This window comes from Strix uralensis, chromosome 1, assembly GCF_047716275.1.
Source record: "Strix uralensis isolate ZFMK-TIS-50842 chromosome 1, bStrUra1, whole genome shotgun sequence".
NCBI classification, from domain to species: Eukaryota; Metazoa; Chordata; class Aves; order Strigiformes; family Strigidae; genus Strix; species Strix uralensis.
In genome coordinates this window covers 26,569,777-26,592,547 of record NC_133972.1, presented here as the reverse complement: position 1 = coordinate 26,592,547, position 22,771 = coordinate 26,569,777, and the positions used below count along the sequence as shown (strand labels likewise).

The 22,771-nt window shown below is 42.3% G+C and overlaps 1 protein-coding gene across 1 annotated transcript in view; it reads left to right on the top strand.

Moving 5' to 3' along the window:
* Window positions 1-2,154: 2,154 nt before the first annotated feature.
* The window catches only part of TGFBR2 (transforming growth factor beta receptor 2), a 60,901-nt gene continuing 40,284 nt past the window's right edge, over window positions 2,155-22,771 (top strand). The window contains exon 1 of the mRNA XM_074860824.1: window positions 2,155-2,724. Coding sequence (XP_074716925.1) covers window positions 2,631-2,724 — 94 coding nt within the window. The 5' untranslated portion in view covers window positions 2,155-2,630. The remainder of the gene's footprint in view (window positions 2,725-22,771) is intronic.

The window sequence follows — 22,771 nt, the reverse complement described above, 5'->3', positions numbered from 1 at the left end:
AATAGGGAACTGGGAACTATGAACAAGGAAATGGAAAGAAATGACCGGCTTAGCCTTGTTTTATATATTTTGGTTGCCCAGGAAATCCTGATTAATCTGCATTTGGGTCCTAACAGGGAAGCTTATAGTACTCAAAAAGGCAGGATGTGAGCTTTTGTCAATAAGCCTGCTGGGACAAACCTGTGAACCAAACTGGGGTTTACTTCAACTTTCACGTTGAATTTTGGTGACAAAGGTGCTCATCCACTGAGGGTATCCAGGTAAGATATATTCCTTACACCCAAAAACTTTATAGTAGCACCTTCCACTCTCATGGGCTCTCTGAACATCCAAAGTGCAGCTGTAGCACAATCCTCACTGCATGATGTGTCTATGAAAACAAAAACAACTTTTATTCAGAAATATCAGACTTCTGAAATCCACTTGTAGTACACTCCTCACTTACTGGGTAACAGGCACTGTATCACCTCATGTGAGAGAGAGGAGCTGTGATGCCAGCCTGCACTCAGGGACGTGAGACTGCTGGGGACCTGAGTACAGCCCTCCCCAAGGCCTCCATCTCCTGCAAGCGCCTCTCCTACTCCCCGACCCTGGATGAGAGAGACTGGTCAGAAGGTGCCCATGTGGGAGAAGAGCCATTGCACTCGTGCGAGGGAGAGAGATGCGAGTGAGGCAGAGGCCAGCTTGCCAAGTCACGCCCAGATTGTGGCAGGTTTGAATAGTAACATTAAATCTGTATTTAATGGCTTTTAAGCTTCTTTTTATATTGGAAGTTAGTCACCAAAAACTAACAGGAGAGTTCAGTATACACAGCCAATGTTCTAAGCAAACAGCAACTCTTTGGCACCCACAGCTTGACAGCTACAAGCAGAGAGAAGTGTATACAGTCTATTCTGATGGGGGTTGAGAAATGCTTTTGTTTAAGTGAATTACACAGCCAGCTTCTAGCATAGAGCTGGTGCACAGGAACTGATAAGAACACTCCAGTCTGTGCACAAAGGGGAGTCCAACATTTTTCTTACCTCTGGAAGGTGGCAACTGTATTTGAGTGAATCTTGACTGTATGGGGGGGGGGGGGGGGAGGGCAGGGAGAAAATACTCTTGAAGAGGTTGATGAGAAATTGCACCATAAACCGGGACTGCACTGTGAAAATATGCATTTAGGGAGTTTTTAAAACTAAATTTACATAAAATCACAATGAGATTTTTTATGTCTGTTATAGGCCAATTAAATGGATTATGCAAACATTTCCAAATTCACACAGAGTTGATCTGGGACATTCAGAGCATGATTACATATATTCCCCCTGAGAGCTTAGCCCTTTTTCTGAACTACCCAGATCTGTATCTTTAAGTAGTGCTGTAACCGAGACAAAAGCAAATCACCAAAATTTGAACAGACACCTTCAAACTATCCCCATGTGCATCAGTTTACCTTTCCATTAATGCCTAGCCATTTAACTCACAGAGGAAGGAAGGCTCTGTGAACCAAAAATGGGTCTTGACACAACCGCTGGCTATGCAGTGGCTGGAGTTATATGGGCAGAAAGCTCAGGCCTTATTCAGGTTGAGAGTCTAATTGTTCTTACAGTCTCTGTCTGGGCCATCACTGGTGTGGACCTACTCCCTGAATCCTATGTGCAATTTCTCCCTTCTGGAGAAGGCAAAATCTCTGGTAAAAGCTAAACCTGCTTCAGAGAGGGATGGAGAAGATCTTCATCTGTGTCACATACACAGTATTTGGGACCAAATGGTGCACGTTCAGCCCATTTGGGAGCAAAATGCAAAAAAAAAAAAGAGGCAGGTGACAAGTTGTCCCAGTCAGCTTCCACATCTGCAAACTGCCCAGCTACTCTGTGAACGTTTCCTGTTATTACCCTGACTTCAGCCTCCTCTGCCCCCTGCTTTAGTTCATCCGGGGGTTACGTCTGACTTTCCAGTATCAGTTCTGCACAGGGGGAAATGGGCTGCAGCAGCATCGATAAGGTCAGGGATGCAGATGCAAGGAGGAGCTCTGGGAAGTCCCCACGCCCCAAATGACAGGACTGGGCCCTTGTCAACGCGTGGGGAAAAGGAACCGTGCGACCTGGCGGTTTCCCGTCGACTCTCAGCCCCCTGGCAAGGCAGGACGCCGCTCGGGGGCCCGGCAGCGCGAGCGGGTGGTGCCCGGTCCCTGCCCCGGGAGGGAGGGAGGGAGGGAGGCGCAGAGATCCGGGATGCACGTCGGGGCTGGCCCCGGCGCGCTTGTGGTGGGAGAGCCAGACCTGAGAGGGGCTGGCCTCTGGCAGATGATTGACACCAAACTGGGTGAGGTTTCATGTTTTAAAAAAAAAAAAAAAAAGAAAGAAAGAAAGGAAAAAGGGCGAGCGCAGGGGAGGGGGTGACTGTGGGAAGGGGGAGAAGGAACTACTGTAAGAGTAAGAAAGTCCTGCCCAGCTGTTTGCGAAGTTTAAGATTTCCTGTTTCCCCTGCAGCGCCGAAGTGAAGTTTTCAGTGAGTCACCCGCAGTCCCGAGCAGCGGAGCGGAGCGGCGCAGCCCGCTCCCCCGCCAGCCCCGCCGCGGCCTCCCCCGCTGCCCCGCCGGCCCGGCCGCCCCCCGCCCCCCGGCTCCGCCGCCCCCCGGCTCCGCGATGACTCCCCGCCTGCCGAGGAGCCTGCGGCGGCTGCTTCTGCGCGTTTCCCTCTGGGTCCTCATGGGCAGCTCCGTCCCCGCTCTGCTCCGGGGTAAGTGCGCGCCGGCCCGGCGCTCCCGCTTGACAGTTGCTGGGGCCGGGGGGAGGCAGGAGCGGGGCCGGGAGGGGGGCAAGGGAGGCTGGCGTCCGCCGCGGGACGGAGAGACGCGGTTGCTAAGAAAGTTTTGAGGCTGGAGACATTTCGGGAGCGATGAGCGTGTTTCTTTATTGCCCTGCTGGAAAGCCAGCGGGGAAGAAAGGACTGGGAATCTGGGGGTTTCGCGGCAAAAAAAAAAAAAAAAAAAAAACAAAAAAAAAACCAAAAAAAACGGAGGACCGTCCGTGGAGGGAAGAGCGGGGGAGAAAAGAGAGGATTCGGGCAGGAAATGCAGCAGGGTCTGGTCCGGCCGGAGGAGCCCGGGGAGGGCAGCCCGGGAGCTGACTGCTGTCCCCGGGGGGAGCGGCTGCCCGGCCCTGCAGCTGCTGCGGCAGCTCCCGCACCTGGTGCCGGGCCGCAGCGTGTGCCCGGGGGGCGCCGGGCCCGGGGGGACCCACCCGGCCGCGGCCCGCGGGTCGTGGTCGCGGGTGCAGCATCCAGCCCCCGGCACCGCCTGTGCGATGCCCGGTGGGACGGGGAGCAGGGGGCGAGGGGGGGCGGGAGGTGCCCGCTGGGGGCTGCATGGCCTGAGCCGGTGTGGGCCGGCGCTCAGAGCTTGAGGGCCTGTGCGCGGCCGCCGAGCTCGGGGCTGGCTGGATCCGCAGCTGCTTAGCAAAAAGTTGGTTTACACGTGAGTTTGTGCCTACGGCAGAATGAAGCCGTGACTGTGAGCGGTTGGACTGAGAGTAGCAGGCATTCCTGTGGCACTCAGTGCTCACGTTGTTTGATTCACTTTTAATGACCCTTCGCATCCCTCATTCCGTTTTCACCAAGACATCCTCAGATAGATAGGTTTCTGAGGCTGTGGCTTGCAGCATTCTTCATAGGATAATTTGGAATGTACTACGAGCTTAAAGTGCTGCCGCAAAAACAAGGTCCCTGCCCTGAGGAGCTTTTGGTCTCTGTCCTACCAGTTACTAACCCACATATGTGAACTAACATCTGTAACCACAAGATTAGGCCCTAAATCGTGTTGCAGCACAACTGGTGAACCTAAAAAGAGAACATCAGATTGCAGCACAACTACATCTGAAACAGCTTTGAAGAATTAAGTAGATTTCTGAGATGTCTTGTGATATCACATGTCTAGTTTTAGTCTTCAGGTAAGATGTGCAGACACCTGAGCTTCTACAAACTTTGCTTTGTGCCTCTGATTCTCCCTTGTGGTCCATTCATGATCAATAATGATCTCAAAATTGTTGCTAAAATATAATAACATAAACTAGATAGCTCTTGTATAGCTACTCCCAATAGCTATGTACAGAATGAATACCTTCATGTTTCATTAATAATCCTGTCAAAGTCAACAGGTTTTACATACCTGCAAAGTTACTCATGGAGGCTTAGGGCAGATGAAACAAACAGTTTAAGAATAAGACACTCTGGTGTCCCAGGGCTCAAAATGGTATTATTTTAAATTAGAGGTGTGAAGCTTCTTGTTGATTTTGATATATATTTTTATTATTCCTGATTAATATAAATCATACTCAACTAATGACGGCTTTTATTTTGACCCCAGTCCTGATTTTTTTGCAGATTCCCATCACAAAAAGCTTTAAATGAAAAAGCTCCACTTCAGTTAATCTTGTATTATGTATTATTATGCTTTTTTTTTTTCACTCAACCAGTATACACAGTCTCAAACTACAGACAGATTTTAAAAATGGACATAGCTTAAAGGTTTGTTCTTCTTTCTTGTCATAGGTCCAGTGAGAAAAAATATATAGACTGGTTACAGTTCAGCATTTTTCATACTGATCTTCATCTACACCCTACAATAACTAAAACTGAGTAGACCTGTTGTCAGATAATCTATCCTATAGCTCCAAAAATTGTTTTAATAATCACTGTAGGATTCTATTTTGTGTGTAACAGGAAGAGTTGGTCAGAAAATAACAGTTCTGTGGGGGCAGAAAGTCTGAGGTTTGGATATTGGTTGTTATTTGGCATCAAAATAAAAACTAGAGCTGCCAAATGTTTGGGGGAAGACAAAACACTAAAAAGAGTACTTACTTTGTAATAATCAGTAGCTTGGCCGTTCATGAGGATGAGGCAGGAGAGATACCAGGCTTAGGAGAGCCCAGTTCCCAGGTATGCCTGTTAACCAGCTGGCTCTTGTTGGTGAAGAGGTTAATAAAGCCCCAGCTAAAACTTCATTTTAACATTCTTCACAGCAAAATATTAGACAGGAATGGCATGTTCCCATAAAGGTTCTGGACAAAAGCACAAATTTGTGAGCAGGTCCAGTAGGAACTGTCTACTTTGAAAAAGATGCTCTCATGTCCTGTACTATACACAAGTAATTGAAACTTTTCCCATAGAGTAAAAGGACAAGGTATGATTTTTTTGAATGATTGTGAATGCTATATTGAGCATTAAATCAACACATGGCAGTGCAAACCAGCAGTTGCCCACATGAGAAGTTGACGCTGCTGTCTCCAAGTGAATATGAATCTGTAGTTTATCTTTGGGGTATCAAAACCAGAAATTTGTTCCTTAGAATAATCTGTGTAATAATTGTTCGTTTCTGAACATCAGGAACTTAATTTTGCCTTTCAGGCAAACTCTACTTGCATTATTGTCTCCTTATTTTTTAAAAGCCATATCATAGTCAGTTAATTTTATAGTAACAAAATCAAATCTAGAGCTTCAGATATTTGCAAGAGGGAGGTAGGAGAACAAACATCTTTGTAACATGGTAGAACATGTTTGTAACATGATCAAATCTAAAATGCACTCCTGCCCCCCATTAAAACTGGCAAATTTCCAGTTATTTCGGGAGGGAAGTAGGAATAGAACAGAGATACTATTGCATTTTCTTCTACTTGTGGGGTATCCTTGAATTCTAAGACTCTATACCTGAGACTTTGAAAATCACTTATTTAATTGCTATTTTGAGCTCCTTGGCCTTAACATGCTTCTATAATATTCAGATGGTGAATTCCATATAGGAATAGTTTCTAATAAAAAATGATGAGCCAGATCTTAAGCTGCTGCAAATGAAAATTAGCATCAATAGTTACATAGAGTTATAGCATATAAGTTTTCTGAAACAGTTTCAAAAGTAATTTCAAAAAAAGGGCAATGGAATAATTCAGATTCTTCATATTACTAATATTTTTTCACTTATATTTTATAAACACTTGCTATTATACAACCTACATTTAGCCAAATGGCATTGCTTCAGAATGAAATACTCCTCTCTGGGATGAATTGTTACAGTTTCAAAGATGCAGTGTGCTCTAACAGTGCCTGATAAAAGTTGTCATTGTGACAAGGTTAATTCTGAACATAGGAGCAAAGATAGTGTCAGGTTCTTACCAGAAGGAAAATTCTTCATGGCTGGGTTTTTGGGGTTTTTGTGGTTTTCTTTTTTCAGGACTAGGCTTTTAAGAAAGGAGTTGCTCTTTTGGGGGGAGTAAAAAGAGCATAGTATCACTGTAGCACCAGTTGTTGGAGTTTCCCATGCTTATATTTCTTCTGCAGGATATTTTTAAGTTGACATTTTTGCATCTGTGGCATAGAAACTTTTTTTTTCTCTCAATAACGTATGTCTGTGCTTTGCACACATATGAATACACTTTGCTAGCATTCACTCTGTATCACTGTCACTCTTCTGACCTCAGAAGAGCTGTGTCTCATGGTATAGCAAGAATGAGCAAAACCAACTGGTTGGGCCCAATTTGTTATTCTCTTGGATTTTGTATAACAGGGTGCATTTGTATCCACTAGGTATGAAATATTATCGCTAGTGCTATACAGATTTTGATCTGAAAGTGATCCATGAAGTCTCCATGCTGGCTGGCATGGCTACAGTTGAGTGTTCGTGGCACAGTGAAAGTCAAGGCTTCCAGCCACCTTTGTGGCCCCATGGTCCTGGCTGGCATCTGCAGGATGGAGGCAAGTCGTTACAGTCCTGGTCTGCCCATGGTCCCCGCAGCCCCTCTGGCACCTGGTGAGCTGAGGAACAAAGGGTTGTCCAGAGGCAGGTGGGAGAGCAGCGGTGCAGTGTCTCCTTTGCCACATAGGAGACCTTTGACTCGGGGGATATTGCCAGGTAGGCACATCCCTGGGACATCAGCTAGTTTGTATTGCCAGAGCACTGTAAATGCAGTAAAATGGACTAAGGTATCAACCAGTTATGTGCAGATGTTGGAGAATGTAAGGGATTTTCAGCATGGACTAGTAGAGAGCCAGTCCTGTTAGGAAAAAGAAAGTTGAGTCCTAGTGTGAGAGTTTTAGTGCTGAGATTTTGGTTAACTTAAGAGGTCTTTAGCCTTAAATTTTGTTGGTTTCAGAGGGTTTTTCGTTTCTTTTTTCTTATAGGATAATGGGAACTGGTTTTTAAACTTTACAATCAAGAATAAAATAAAAGGTCATGACAAAATACTTGTGCTTTTTTAAGAACTCTAATTCTGGAACGTTAAAATATACCAAAATAAATAAGAAAGAATATACCTTGTTTTCAACAGACTAGTTATATGTCCTTTGAAGATAAAATTCACTGCCAGGTGAAAGTGATAAGAGTTGTATTAAGAAACAGCAGAGAAACTTCTTACTACAGGGGATGCTCCTTTTACAGCAAGGAGTGGGCATACACAATGGGGCAAGGCCTTGTAGTTAAGGTAAATGCTGCTGATCTGTATGCCACTGTAAGCAATGAGTTTATACTAAATATTTGCAAGATTGGGTTCTCAGTAACCTAGCTAAGTCTTCAAAGGTTATTTTTCATAGCATCTCTTCATTCTGGCGTAAAGACAGAGAAGCAGCTCTGGCATTGGTTGAGTACAACCATTTATATCCTACTGCCTGAAAGGACACATATTTAGTTAGTGTACAGATGTTTAGGGTAAGATATGTAGAGAGAGCAAACCACTTCAAACACCATCCAGTGATGAAAAACTCATCCAAAGTAGTAGTTAGAACTAACAAATCTCACCAGAAGTTGCTTAATTCTACTTCTGCTGGTGACCGCACGCCATCGTTTGTTTGTGTCCATTAACTTTTAGGGATTTCAGCAGAATTTAAATTGGAGCATGTATTAAGGGGTCTGCCCCACAGTCCATGTGGATTCCTGAGTCAGGGACTAATGTCCATTTGTTTGCATTGCTGTGAAGTTTAGCAACTGTTTCAGATTTTAAGAAACAATAACAGCAGTGGCAGGAGAAATACTAGTTGACCATTGGTCCATGTTTGTGCGTTTTTTTTTTTTTTTAATATGCCACTTCCTTTCTCTTGCTCTGAATGCCACTGTGGTTGTTACAGCTGGAACTACCTGTCCTTTTTTTCATATGAGTTTTACAGCCTTTTTACCTCTGGGAAGATCATCTGGGGAAGGAGTAGTTTTCCTCTGCTCAAACAACTGGTATTTAGCAAGAACTTCCTGCTGGCATTCATCCCTGAGTTGATCTGGTTAGAATTAGAGCTGGTTGAGAGGTTTTGACACTGTTTTTCATGGGAAAATGCTGATTTGTCAAAACTGAAACAATTTGTGGAAATGTACCGGTTTCCATTAAACTTTCATCAGGAAACCTTTTTTTCTGTTTTCCCCCCTAGTCCACGGTGGAATTTCTGATACAGAAAGATAGAGAGAGAAAGAGAAATCACCATTAATCAATAATTAGAATAATCACTGGTCAAGGATAGAAGAAAGTCAGGATCAAGTGCCTGGTCTGACTCATAGAATGCACGTTTGAATCTGGAGCTCCCCCTATCCACTCGCCCCAGGATATTGGAGGGCTGTGACTCTCTCATTGTGCATGCATGCACAAACACCCCCACACCCACCACTTCAAATGATTTTGGTTTCACTCCGGTTGTGAATATGAAAATGTATGAAAAGTTACAGCACTTTGTAGGGCAGGAAAAACATTCTTCCTGACAGTGTTTGTTAGATTGACCTGTTGCCATGTGTTCATTTTCTCCTTGTTGGGTGGGAATGGCAGTGCTCTGAATGACTGGTGTCTTCTAGCTTTTGTTTCATATCATAATAACAAACTGTATTCAGAAATTTCTGTCATGCAAAGGAACCACAATTTTTATTAGTAACAGTCCTGATAGTCTGATTCCAGGATTCCAGTTCTCCACTCACCCAGAGTAGTATTTGGGCAAAAATTTGGCTGAAATTAATAGATTTCAGGAACATATAGAGGACTCTGCTTCCTCACACTTAAAGCACCCTTCAGTTTACAACCCAGCAGATACATCACTACAATGACACCTAGGGTTAATGTTGTGCATTTGAAACAGTAATCTGGAACCAGAGGTATTAGAAAGCTGTCTTCTGTTTACTACATACCTTCTGTTTGTACTCAAGGACTTCAGCCTACACCCTCAAAAGAGCTGTTGCTCTGCTCCATAAGTAAATACCTGAGGTTTTAAGGTAAAAAAGAAAGACATATCAAGCAGCCAAAGCCATAAACTCACTGTGATTTGAAAGTCACACCATATTCTTTCTGGCTTGTTTACAGTCACCAGTAATACACGTTTTGAAAGATAGCCTCTGCCCTCTATGCAGTTGATTGGTTCCTCCAAAACATTGCATTGGTATACCTGTAGACTTCATTTAATTCAGCATTTAAACTCAGTTAAAAACCTGACCTATGCAGAAGACATTAGAAAATCCATCTTGTGTTCCCAAGGTCATGGTGGCTCTGTCAGGACTTAGAGACTTCCTTCTGTTAGAAAAGCAAGTGAATTTAAACAGTACATACTCAGAGAGCAGCAGTAAGGTTTCACAGTCTTACTCTTCTCCTCAGAGCAACATTTTCCAAGTAAAGACCCAAGTGTGGTTCTTACGTGCCTGGGGCACTTTAATGGGCTGCTTTAAAAACTAGCATTGTGCAAGTGGAACACATGCAGGGCCAGATTGTCAGCTGGCATAAATCAGTTTTACTCTGTTGAAGGCAAGGAACCTGCCCTGATTTATACCAGCTGAGAATCTGGCCACGGAATAAGTAATAGGCAACTGTATGTTATGAGGCTGTAATTCCCTCGAGGGGGGTTTTGTGATAACAGTCTTACAGGAGCCAGAGTGATCCAGTTCTCCAGTACTTACAAGAATAATTTGACTGCAGTATTTTGAAGTCTTCAGAACATTAGGAAGGAGAGATTTCAGGCAGTCGAAGGAAAGAAGATGCTTCCAAACTTGTATCATTAAGGTTTTTTGCCCAGGAAGAATTGTGGGAGGAGAATTTGAGAGGATGGGGATGAATTGGTTTGGGATAGGTAGTCCCAAAAAAAGAGAAATCAGTAAGAGGGATGATTGCTCATTGAGACCAGGCCTTTCCTTCAAAAGCACTCATGCACATTTCCCAAGCTGTATGAAAACTGAAGGTCCCTCCTCACTGCTAAGATGCTAGTGCTGGTGTAATTAATAAGGAAGCAAAGTGAAGAATGGAAAATGAGGACTAAGGGGCAAACTCCTCCTCAGAATGTGGATGTGGATGTGATTTTTAATTTTGTTTAACGTTTCGCCCAGAAGGGTAGTAAGTGAGCTGTACTCATTTTATTGACTTAGAAAGAAAAGGGGGCTCAGTTAGATTTTCCAAGAGTTAACATGTAGTTCTCCTGGGTCTAAATATTTTAGACGTGAGATGCAGGTGAGCCACCTCCCTCCTGTTTTAAACCTGCAGTGGATTCTGCAGCTCAGAATGGGAGTAAGCGCATCATACATATACGTCACCTGTTGGCATCGTTAGGTGGTGCCTGGGGCTTTTGGATGATAATGTGGTAATTTTGTAGATTTCATCTCACTAACTAATATAAGCACATTTTTCATATTGCTTTACAAGAGGGTGAACTTTGAAACAGACCACAGATGATTACTAATGGATTATCACTTCTGGTTATTTTCAGTGAAGGAAGCAGAAGCAGCTGTCCAAGGATTCTTATGTGTCTTGAGATGCTGATCTGGTCTGATCCATGAGATCTAATTAGTAGCTGAGATACTATTGACAACTCACTATATAAAGCTGCAGAACAGCAGTGGTTTTGATAGTATGGCTTAGGCAACAGTTTAAGAAAGGTTTTAGTACTCGAAGGGAGCTGAAATTTCTTGATGTTTTGACTGCTGCCCTGTTTTTAGTGTTACCAGGCTGTCCTGACCAACTTCCATATGCTTTAGGAGCTCTGTGGCTGGAGCAAATCTGAAGTCAGTTACATCAGGACTTAGCATCCTTGTGCACCCAGAGCACTCCAGGAGAGTAGCATGTGTGAATATCTTCTGTCCATTAAAGTGTGTGCTTGGGGAAATATGGTAGATGTAACTATACTTTTTCCCCTTCCAGTTTTTTTCTCCAACTGTCTAGTCTCTTAAGATATTCCATTCTTTAGACAGTATCCACTGTGCAATTTCAGGCCACTGCTAGAGGGAGGTCTGTAGCTACATGTTAGTTTATTTTACTTCAACTCACTGTAAAGATTCTAATTAACATTGAGTAGCACTACTCTCTTATCCTGAGCAAGACATTACATAGTCTGGGATTTTTTACCTCTTACCCTAAAATGGGCTGCATTGTAAAAATATACACAATTAAGGATGTATCTTTTTTCATTATGTTATCACTAGTGATAAGATGGAAAGATAATAAAATCATATGGGGGAGTTCAGCATCCAACCAGCACTGAGTTGCTTCTGGAGTTCACATGATAGTTGGTCGCTTCCTGCTCTCAGGATACTCCCCCCTCAGCTCCATAGTTATCTTATGCTTTCCTGTAACTTGACTGGGTAGTGACTCCAGGGTGTCCTATTCTTCTTGAGAAACTCATAGGAGTAGTGCAGGAATGAAGAAGTAAATCTTTGTGTGTTTCACTAATGGGAACAATTTAATGAAGTTTTGAACGGCACAAATTTGTCAGTCTGTGATCAGGTACCCATGAAGATTTCAAGAGAAGAGCTGTCATATGCAGGTGGTGGTTGATCCTTTATTTCCTTTGTCTGGTTCTGCCTGCAAGCATGCAGCAATTACCCTTCTCATTTGTCTCCTGCATACGAGGAGATCTATGATTCTGCAGTGACTCTGCTGTGGCAGTTGGCCAGCTGCCCTGCAGTGTACCTTCTACCTCCCCACAGTTCCCATTATGAATTTACATGGTTGCACTGCCTCCTTTTCCTACAGTGGTTGGAGCCTTTGCCCAGAAAGTGAGAGGTCCATGATCACATCACTCCTCAGCCTGAGAGTATCTAAACTCCATCAGTGATGGGCTCTGAGAGGAAGGATCCTTGCTGGCTGAGACTGGCCAGGGGTTTGGAGGTGGCACTCTGCAGAGAAAGGGTTGACGTGTGTGCGGGTGGTCTCCTGAAGCATGTCAAAGGAGAAGAAAGCCTGTTCCATGATGGATTCATTCATTATTCCAGCCCCTATAGGGTGACTGATACTCTCTCCAGGGAGTTCACAGCGCAACAAAGAGATACTTTACATGCAGAATCTTTTTTTCCTTTTTAAACTGAAAACAACCATTTCTCATCCTCATAAAAAGATCAGAGAGGACCATGTAATAGTCATGACTTCGTAAGCCTCTTTATTGAAGCTTTCACAAAGTAACTAGGTCAGTGATACGTGCTTCTGGGCTATTGAATTTCCCTTCTTCCCCTCAGTCTGTTCTTCCATTTCCTCACTCAATTTTACCACAAGGGAATGCCTTAAGTCAAAAATCTGGGAAGCTGATCCTTTTATTGCATTTGTAGTATTCTCATCTGGTATGTACAGTGCCAGGCCATCAGGCTTGCAAAGCTGCCATAGCCCAAGTTTGCATGTAAACAGCAATACCACATTGTCTGGTTGTAACTAAAGCCATATCTGCTCTCTCTTTGCCTCTGGATAATAGAAATAGGAAGATATTCATCGGGAAGAGATTGGTGAACTATTCTGGAAAAGGGAATACAACCAAAAAGTGTTTCTTCATCTCTGTTTTTCTTTCTCCATCAACTCCTTTCTCACACACTCCTTCCTTCTCACATTTTATACTTCTGCCTTGAAGTTTCTGCCTGGCTGTGGGCTTTGCTGTTCCCCCTCTTCCCTGAGGCTGCACTGGTACCATGAATGTTAGCACAACAAGAAGCAGCCTAAAGCTTCCCATATGTACATGTTCCCTGCCTTTAATGTGTGTAAAGCAAAATAAAAATGTGATTCAAATTAAATCACCAAAATTCAGGAACATGGAATTCAGAATGAGGACTCAGGCATATCCCATGTAGATTTTGAGTTGTTTAAAAAGTAGGCACTTGACCCTAAAAGGAGGATTTTGAAGTGTCTGTTAGGCATGAAAGCTCCTCCTGTACATGTTGAAGGGGGTTAAAGGCTTATTCTTTTACATGGGAGGAGGAGGAGGCAAGACTTGTTGATGACTTATAACTGAGAACAGCTTTTGCATCTTGATGCGTGATTAAAGCAGTGAGCTAGGAATTGAGAAGCCTGGGCTCAGTCTCTTAGTCTCTGGAGGCCCAAACCCAGATCTCCAGCTTCCTAGAATTTCATCCACTGTATTTTTGATGCCACCATTAAACTTCAGTACAGTTATTTGTATTAGAATTGCTGCAGTTTCGACTAGTTCTGCTTAACATGTGGCAAAAAAATTAATGCATTGATGTGTTAATTAGTTTCTATAGACAATTATAGAACTTGTGGGAAATGAACAGAGATTGTTTCAACACTGGTCTACTGTGATTGGGAAACTGAGGTTCAAAGAGAGTCATAACCACTGTTATTTCTCAACAGAAATTCTCAGAGCATTCAGAAATTCTCCTCAGCCTCAAATACCCTGCCAAGTTCAATAAGACACAGTTAGCACTTTTTTTCTCCCCTATTTATTTCAAGTTAAGAGGCTGTGTGCTGGGAGCTGCCAGGGAATGGTGATGCACAAGGAAGCTTTGGTAGCTTTCTTCAGTTTGGCTGTTTAAGGCCTAACTCTTCCCTCAGTTGTCTACATATATATTATTCACAGTTCAGCCAACTTGCACTTCCCCTAACTTTGCTTTTTTGTTCTGGTAACTTGTAATATGATTGTCAGGCATATACCTACTGGTGGTTTGAAGTCAGAAACATACTGGCCTTCTCATGGGTGAAGGTGGGTAGCAAATGCTAGAAGAAAACCACTAATTATTTGAAGTATCTTCCCCTTGAAAGTTAATGAGAAGGCATTTACCACTATTGTAACCACATACCTAGAAATAGAAAACACTGACACCTGCCTTTCCAAGCTGTTGCTTAGCATGGGTAGTTAGACTACCAGTCATCACTCTTCCCTTTAAAAGGTGGATTTTGTTTTGAGTTTCCATTTTGTGCTTTTGAAACAGAGGTGTAGATAGCTTTGACCAGAGCAGTAATTTCCATTAGATTGTCCTTAGGTCTGCAGTGGGTTAGGAAGGAGGTGGTACTGTTTGTTTAGGGAACCATACTGCCTTTTTAGGATTTTCAGGTAAGAGTTTAATGTTAATGATTGCCTGCCTTTTGAAAATGATGGACTGTTGTGGTTTTGAACATATGAAGAACAAAAGAATTAGGAATAGTACCTTCAGCTGCTATTTCCTGGCTGGATACAGATTTGGTCAGATATGCAGACAGTTTGCCATGCCTTAATAAGATACCACACATCACACAAACACCAGTAACAGGGAGCATTTGCCTCAAGGCAAATGTAAGGTAGTGCAACCTAGGTAAATTTGTTCTGCCAGAATGCTAAACTGTGGGTAGGAGAACTCACGTGGAAGTTCACCCTAGTTAGTTGATGGAGAATAAAGTGTTAAACTGTGCTAACTTGATATTTCAGACTCTGTGGTGGATGAGATTATGAAAGGTGAACAAGCATCTACTCCAACAAATGAAAGCTGTAAGTGAACTAAATCACTCCAGAAACAAGGTGTGCATTTTTAACAAACAGGATAATTTCATTATTAGAGCCCTGCCAAGGGATGTGATAGACTCCCCAATGCAAATCTCTAAATCCAAACAGAGTTTTGCTTTTAAAACATATACCCAGAGAAGTTAGGGCTTTGCAAAACTAGCTGAGCGGAATGATTTCACTCGCGGAAGGCCAGACTGGGAATATCATCCCAGTTTTTCCTGGCATAGAGGTCCTGTAACATACAAATCTGTGATGAAGCAGGTTACCACCACCAGGCTGGTATCACTCATGTATGTTCCCTCTCATAATTAGGACTAGCATCTCCAGAGGCAACAAACAGTTACGCTACTCTATTAACTAACCCTGTGCAAGGATATTTCAAATATGGCTGCATTATAAAATTTTGCATCCAAGGAATTAAAAAAAATGCCTCTATTCCTACAGAGCACATTCCTTTGGTATAACCTAAACTGTTACTGCATTTGAAAAGCTTGGAATTCTGTTTTGTGAGAACACTTTTTAAAACATACTGTGTTCTACATGAGTGCAATATTTGTGAAAAATGCCAGAGTGACAGCTTTAGAGAATGAGCTGCCCATGTTGCTGAACAGTTACATCAGAAACCATAACAAAGCATGCAACTGCCTCTGAATGTTTAAAGGGACGCTGAGTGGTTCAGCTACTATGGCCATGTTATGCACAGCTTCCTCAATGACAGTTGTTGAAATAGTATTTTCATGACATAATTATTAATCCACTTGGCGTTTGATTAAAATGATCAAGGCATTTCATAGAAGCCCTTAGACATCATGCAGACTATTAACTGATTTCTACAGTTGAATAAGTGCCCTCTAGATGAAGGATGATGATGTGCTATGACCAATATCCAGAAACATTCAGTGACTCTAAACTGTTAAACATCAGCTAGTATAATTTGACATAGCAGCACTCAGACATCACAGATTAGCATCTGCTGAAGATCTCATCCTATTAAATTTGACTAATACATGTGACAGTAAACATCTTCTGTCCTGTGGTATCAGGGTGAGGAATGTTATGCTGTTGCCAGAAATGAACTGCCCCATTTAAGAGTTTATGAAATGTCATCATGTTTTGCCTATCATAGTTCTCAGTTGTTAGAAAAAAATTGTTGAAGTAATTGGATGAAATTTGAGATATTCAGATGAAAATTTAGAGGCAATGGAAGGTTGGCTTCTGAGCTGCTGCTTGATATCCTTGATCTTGTGTTTCTGTCTTATCTCTTCCCAGCTTTCTCCCTGAAACAACTCCTTCAGTAGAAGTAATCGTTTTGTAGACACTTAAATTAGTTTCTTCTTTGCAGTGTTTCTTCTAAACAAGCTTGTAAGTGTATATGCTGTCTTGGAGTGCTGGTGAAAGATTATGGTCTGGAGAATGGCTTAAGATATAGCTTGAGGACTGAAATAGTGGGTTTACAGAAGCAACGACCATCTCTAGAGCAACTGGGAGGGGAAAACCGTAGAAATCCAACTCCATGTGTACATTTCACATTTACAGTTTTATTCTGTCTCATCATAAACAAAGTGTAAGAGCCTGCAGTCTCTCACACATCTTCAGGCAGGTAGACTAAACATTTTAGACTGGCAAGTTCCTTCCCACTGAGCTGTGCCTAATGTAGGAATGTCCTCACCTTACACTGTAATGCCAACTCTGCTGGAGGCTGGCTGCTGCAAGCAGTGAGTAGTGTATTGTTGTATGGAGTGAGAATTGTTGTATTCCTACATGCAGATTTTTTAGTGTCCAGGGCTAATTTTTTTAACATGGGGGCTTACCTGCTGAACCACACACACATGCAGAAGAGACTGCCCTTAAAATACTCCATTTTATAGTATAATGAATGAATTATTTGCACACGATTTAGAAATTATGAGAAAGATAAGGACCTTTCAGTGAACTTTCAAGGGATGTATCTGGGGATGAAACACCTATTTATTTCAGAATGGGCAGGTTTCACCCATGGCTTTTATTTTTCTTTAAGCCCAGTAAAATTTCAGCCTCAAATAGAAATGAAGGAACTGATTACTCTTTCCCTTATTTCAACAGGATGGTATTGCTAACTAGTGATTCAAAGTCTCAAAGGCAAATGCATTACAAGGAACAGCTAATACCTGGGGGATATGTTAGCAAATTTACCTTTGGCAGATAAAGGAGACGGTGCTTTGTTGGTAGAGATACTTCTTTACCAAGAAATCTGATAGCTCTCTAACGGCATGCTACAGCACTAGAATTTCTGCAACAGAAATCACCAAAAGAAAGTTTTCCTAAGGTTGAATATCATTAGAAGTGTGTATTTTTATGTGTGTGCCCTTTTCTCAATACTCAGTGTATAATTCCCATTAACGGTTGTGGAAGTTAGATGCATCTATCAAGAGAACATATCCCCAGGGTATTAAATTCTGATATTCTGTTTCTTTGCATGTAACTTGACAGAGACAAATATAACTATCCAAGCTACTGAATTTGAGAAGGATGTGTATTTTTCCCAAAATCCATTCAAAGTGATTCTGCTCCCAAGGGATTACATTTGAGTCCAACTTTCCTCTGATTTACTATTTTAGCTGAGCTGATGGATTATGAAAGAGAGTAATTTCTTTTTCATACTGTTTTCCTGAATCTGTCATTCAAAACTTGCTGTGTGGGGACAGAATGGTTCATAAACATTATCTTCCTGGAGGAAAATGGCTTCTCACAGTAAAAAAGAGCTCTGAACAGAGCTTCCGCATAAACATGTTTGCCCATCAGTGACTGACAGAGAAGCCTCTGTGCATGTTAAGGATGTGGACTTGTTAAATGAGACTTCTTATTTGGAAACAGTTTTTCAAATAGACTAGGAGGGATGGGCTATATTCAGATCTAAAGAAAGAAATTGCATAGAATTCTGTTTTACCAGAATCTCTAGAGTATATTGTAAACTGGTACCACAGTAGGAGCATCCTCTGGTCAGGGGACATGCCTTAACTTAAATTCCAGATCTCTCAAATATTCCTCAAGTTCAGAGATATTCAAAAAGCTAAGTGAAATTAGGTCTTTTATATTCCTTACATTAGTAAGTTGTCTTTTTATATTAAGCTTAAACCAAAATCCCCAAGTCTTCATTTGTGATTACAAATTTTACACCCTAAACACATTCTTCTTTTTGTTTCATTTCCTTGTTTGTTTGTTTACGGCTGGGAGGGAGGGATAGAGGCAGTGAATGCACTTTAAAAAGTCTCACTAATGCTGTCCTTTTATCTGGAAAAACAAATATTTATAAATCCCTCTGAATCATGTAACTGTGTACCGATTGCAAGTTTGAAAGCACAGTTGTCTGGTTAATCCATTTAAATGCTTATTTTAAATGGGCAGCTGTGAGTCTTTGTGTGCACACAGCTTCTCCCCATACCTACTGGTGTGTTATAAAATACCATGGAAATTCTGGTTTGGTTCAGTAGCAACCAGAACACATACATATAGTTTTCTACTGTACAAGATAGAGACTCTCCCCATGCAGAGCACCTCCTTGCTTAAGGTGGACTTAAGAGCTGTGGCTGAAGCCAGTTTGCTCGGTCACTTCCAATCCTGGCTGTATAGGTTACTGAGATCATGCTTAAAGAATGTGTAGGTCCTGGTCAGAGGCACAAAGCACCCCCTAACTCATGACTTCAACATGTTCCAGCAGTTGACACAAAAGGGGCACTTGTGAAGGGCCAGTACAAGAGGCACAATATGGAATTCTGCATGGAAAAAGATTGAGGAACTTTAGTTTGAATTCCTCTACCTAGGTAAAAATAAAACACTGAACAGCAGGACTGCAATTTATGTACTCCAAACCATGCCATTGTACCTAAAATCTTTTTATATCTTATTTATGCTGTTTGTGCCCCTTGTGCTTCACAATTATGAAATCTTTCCTGCTTGTGAATGTGACACTTAAACCAATATTTGAATAGATGCAGCCCATTCCAATTACTGTTACATTTTGAGACTGCTTTTGATTTTCTTTTTTTCGAATCCCAAATTCATTATTTAGGTTTAGCTTGTTTGACTAAAGTTTTGTTCCTTGGTCCACAAGATCTTGCTTCCCGTTTACAGAAAAGGAAGTGTAGTCAGAATCAGGCCCTTTGAAATCAGAGATGGGAATTACAGTTCAGCAAAAGTTTCAGAGCAAAAGGTGAAACTCGGGCAGTACTTTTAGTCTGGGTTTGTAGAGCATTTTCCCAGACTAGTAATAGTTTCAGGTAGATGTTCATCAGACTTTTCCCCCGAAACAAAGCAGAATTGGAGTGACTGGCTGAATTTTATTTTTGGGTTCATATTACAGATCTGCAGCAAAATCAGATGTTTCACTTTACACAGAGGCTATCTGTGCTTCACTGTACTATCTGTCCCTTTTATATAGTCCTTTCTCTTGAAAAAAGTGTATTCTAAAATCAAGACTGTTCTGACTCTTTCAGCATCCTGTGAAGAGGAGACATCTGCTAGGTCTGTGTACTGCTGAGGAAACAGTCACAGAGAGTAATACCTGTCTTCTCAGATGTCTCCCATAAACGTTGTTAACTGACTTGAGATGCCAAAACTACTTTTTCTACACTTCAGAGTTAAAAGAATCTCCCGTCTACTTTCATAGTGGATTTAAACAGCTATGGGGCCCATCCTGAGGTGCCTCTGCAAATATTTCTGGGGAGAAACATCAATCCTTGGAGTGCTTCCCAAAGTGTCATAACCCATGCAGAGGAGTCCTAGGCAAGGCCCATCTGCTCTTGCAGTGATGATGCCTGGCAGAAAAGAATAACTGCAGAGCCCTTGTTTCCTCTCCTGGAAGGGCTGAGACATCTCCTGTCGTGGGGCAAGTGGCCTGTGAAAGCAGACCGCAGTCAGGTTGGAGACAGCAGCAGACAGCAGGTCCCCTGTGTCCCGGGCACAGTGGGTAGCCTGACCCTGCCCCAGAAGTAATTGCAGCCATAGATCCACAGAAACTTTTCTCTGCCCTCAGTAGTGCTGCTGCTGTTGAAATATACAGTTTTGCATTACCCTCGCCGTGGGTTCCCGCTCCTCATACCACATTCTTTATTGTGTTTGTGTAGTCAGATAGCTGTCTAGACTGGAGAACTGTTCTGGGTCAAACTGGCCTTTTGGAGGGGGAGGGAGGTGTGGTAAGGTGCGGTCTGATTCCTCTGCGAGGGAGGAGAAAGTGCAATGAGGGATGTGAACAAATAACTAGAGCAGTGGAGTAGGACTGGTGGTTTTTTGCAAACTGAAACTGTGCAGATATTTTCTCTCACTAGAGAGAAAAGAAAAAGGAAAGAGCTTTTGTGTTCATAATGCTTAAGAAACAAATTAGTAATTTTTCTTAAAATGGTTTGAAGACTTCCCTATGAGGCAGTCAATTGTTCTCAAAATATGTGTTTCCTTGCATCAAAAAGCAACATTAAAAATAAGATGTCAGAAAAGATGTGTGAGTGTGAAGAAGGCTCTGCAGTGCATCCCCAAAGGAGGGATCCGCCGAGAGCTCTGAAAAGCTGCATGTGGCAGGAGCCTTTCAGAAGAAAAGGTGGGTACGGCCTTATGACTTCCAAAATCTGTCAGGAAAGTGTGTCAGTAATTTTAAGGGGACATTACTAAAGCAAATAAAATGAAAAATAAAAGCATGAAATGGCAAATACAGGAGTGATACTTTTTTCAGATTCACTAAGCAACCTAGCTGTATCAAAGGGAACCTGGGGGAGTCAAGCATAACTTTGAATTTCCTGTTTTGTGTGATTTGTCACAGTCTTAATGTTCGTGCTTTATTTTCACTACTTCAGAAAGTAAGCAAAAAATCTACCCCCAAACTAACGTATTTCACGACCTTTCCTGGAGGTTCTTCTCTGAGACCAGAGTGGGTTTGCAAGTGCCTGTCAGTCTGCTGAGTGAAGGAACAGTGTTGTTAAACATCTGCGCATCTGTATTAACTCTTCATAAGGCACAGCAGCTGCTTTTAGGTGTTCTTTACACAGTTTCCTCTACATTAGTTTGCTCTTTTAAAAACTCTAGAGTGCAGTGGACATACATTTAGCAAGAGTTTAGCTGTAGCAAGAGTTAACTTTAGCAAGAGTTGAACTGTTGTTTCAGGAGGAAGATTTGGCTTTTTGCCACCTGAGTTGCTGCATGCTGCCAGCATAGAGATCAGTCTTTAAATCATTACCATTTTGCATTTGGAAGAAATGATTTTCTGCTGTCTATCTAGCCTTCCTTATTCCTGTTGAAAATGCTGCAAGTAGGTAGTCAAGTAACCTGAAAGCTTTTTCCACATACCGTATTCACACCTCTTGAGCTTATAGTTGATTTAAAAGCAATTGAGTAAAGTGCTACAGCTTTGTGTGTGGTAATTCTCAGCTCTCACACTGGCTAGACTTGTTCCTAATATAACCTATAGTGAGTTAAATCAGCTTTAAAAGGATTTGAAGATCCATGTGCAAAACTATAAAACCTCCACCCCTTTAATCAGTTAAACTCATGTGGTGGTATGTGTATGCCAGGCCAGCACTTAGTTACTTGAAGCCCTTCGAAAAGTTAAGAATGACAAAGCCATACACTAAATATGAGTAAAGCCCTGTAGGAGTGCCATTTGTGAGTGTTTGGCCAAGCAAGTATGTTACTATTTTTGATTTCTGTGTGGCTTTGGTTGTGCAGTGGTCTGTGGGAGCTGCGGGCAGGGCTCCATCTGCACAGCATGCCGTGTGGCTGCCTGCTCTGGTGTCGCAGTGATGACCCATCAGGACAGTTGTCTGTGTAAGGGAGAAGTAGGAACTGTACCCATATGCCCACCTACTCTGTCCATCACAGGTACCACAACTGCAATTCCCGGTGGGAAGGATGGCAGGGTCTGGCCATACAGTATAGTGGGAAGCTCGTAACACTTTGAAGTTTGCCTCTTTATCCCTACCATAGATCCTAATGTGTTCTGCTGCCCAGAAGTTTAGCAGAAGATGCAGTCACTTGCCCTATGATAGACTTCAAAACTTCTCTGCCTTCCTCCCACCTGTAGCCTGTCCAGTGAGGATGGTCCTAAAAAAGCAGACAAGATTTGTTTTTGTGTTAAGCAGGTATCACAAGATAGAGACTTAGGACTGCTAGTAAGTAATAAAGGGACGCCTTTAGGTAAGCAGCGCTGATCCCTTGAGAATATGATTCATTTTTTGATGATCTCATGGATTTTTCAGTTTGTATGTGGCCTTACGGATAAACTGAAGAGCCAGGATGTGTCTCTATGGAATACTTCATGGCTAATAGAAATAGCTTGGCCATAACGTTGTTAGAAATGTCCTGAAGTATTGTTCCACCTGTACTGGGTGGATTCCTGAATTTCCCTGTTGGAAACTAGGAGTTTAATAAATAGGCCTTTGAAAATAGGGTTCAGTGACTTTTTACGGTGGACATTCCTCATTTCTCATGCAGTAAGAGAGATAAAGGGAAGAAATATAAACTGAGCTTTTGGAGGGAATATGTGCTTCTGTCAGGACAAATGATTCACCCTTCCCAATGCCATTATGAAGAATGAAGAGCCCTATCATATTTTGAAGTAGGTTGTTGTTAATGGTGTGACTGTTGAGGGGGCAGGAGTGGAGAGAAGCATGTTTCTACAAACTGCTTGCTTAACTAGCTGAAGGGAAAGGAACAATGGGTTCAGAAACTCCATTCAACCTACTTAGAAGATTCAATTGCATGGTTTTGTTCTGGTGAGGCTCTGTAGCTGAGAGTGGAGGCACATTTGTGTTTTTCTGAGTCAGAATTGTTCCTAATGGTGTGTGTTTTGAATGTCACAGGTTTTGCCACAGAGACTCTTCTGTCATGAAAAAATCTTTGCTTCCTTCTGTATCACAGAAATAACTGTCTAATGCTTGAATGACTGCTGTCTATTTTCACAGCATACAAGTTGGAAAAATAATATTTGTGCAAAGCTGAAGTGTTTATACTCTCTCAGTTCTGTTTCAAGTGAAGCAATGTCAGCTTTCACTGGGTGGGCAAGAATACAAAAGGAGGTGAAATTGCCGGATATGCTTTTTAATGGACAGACCAGAATTAGCTATGCAAATGTCAG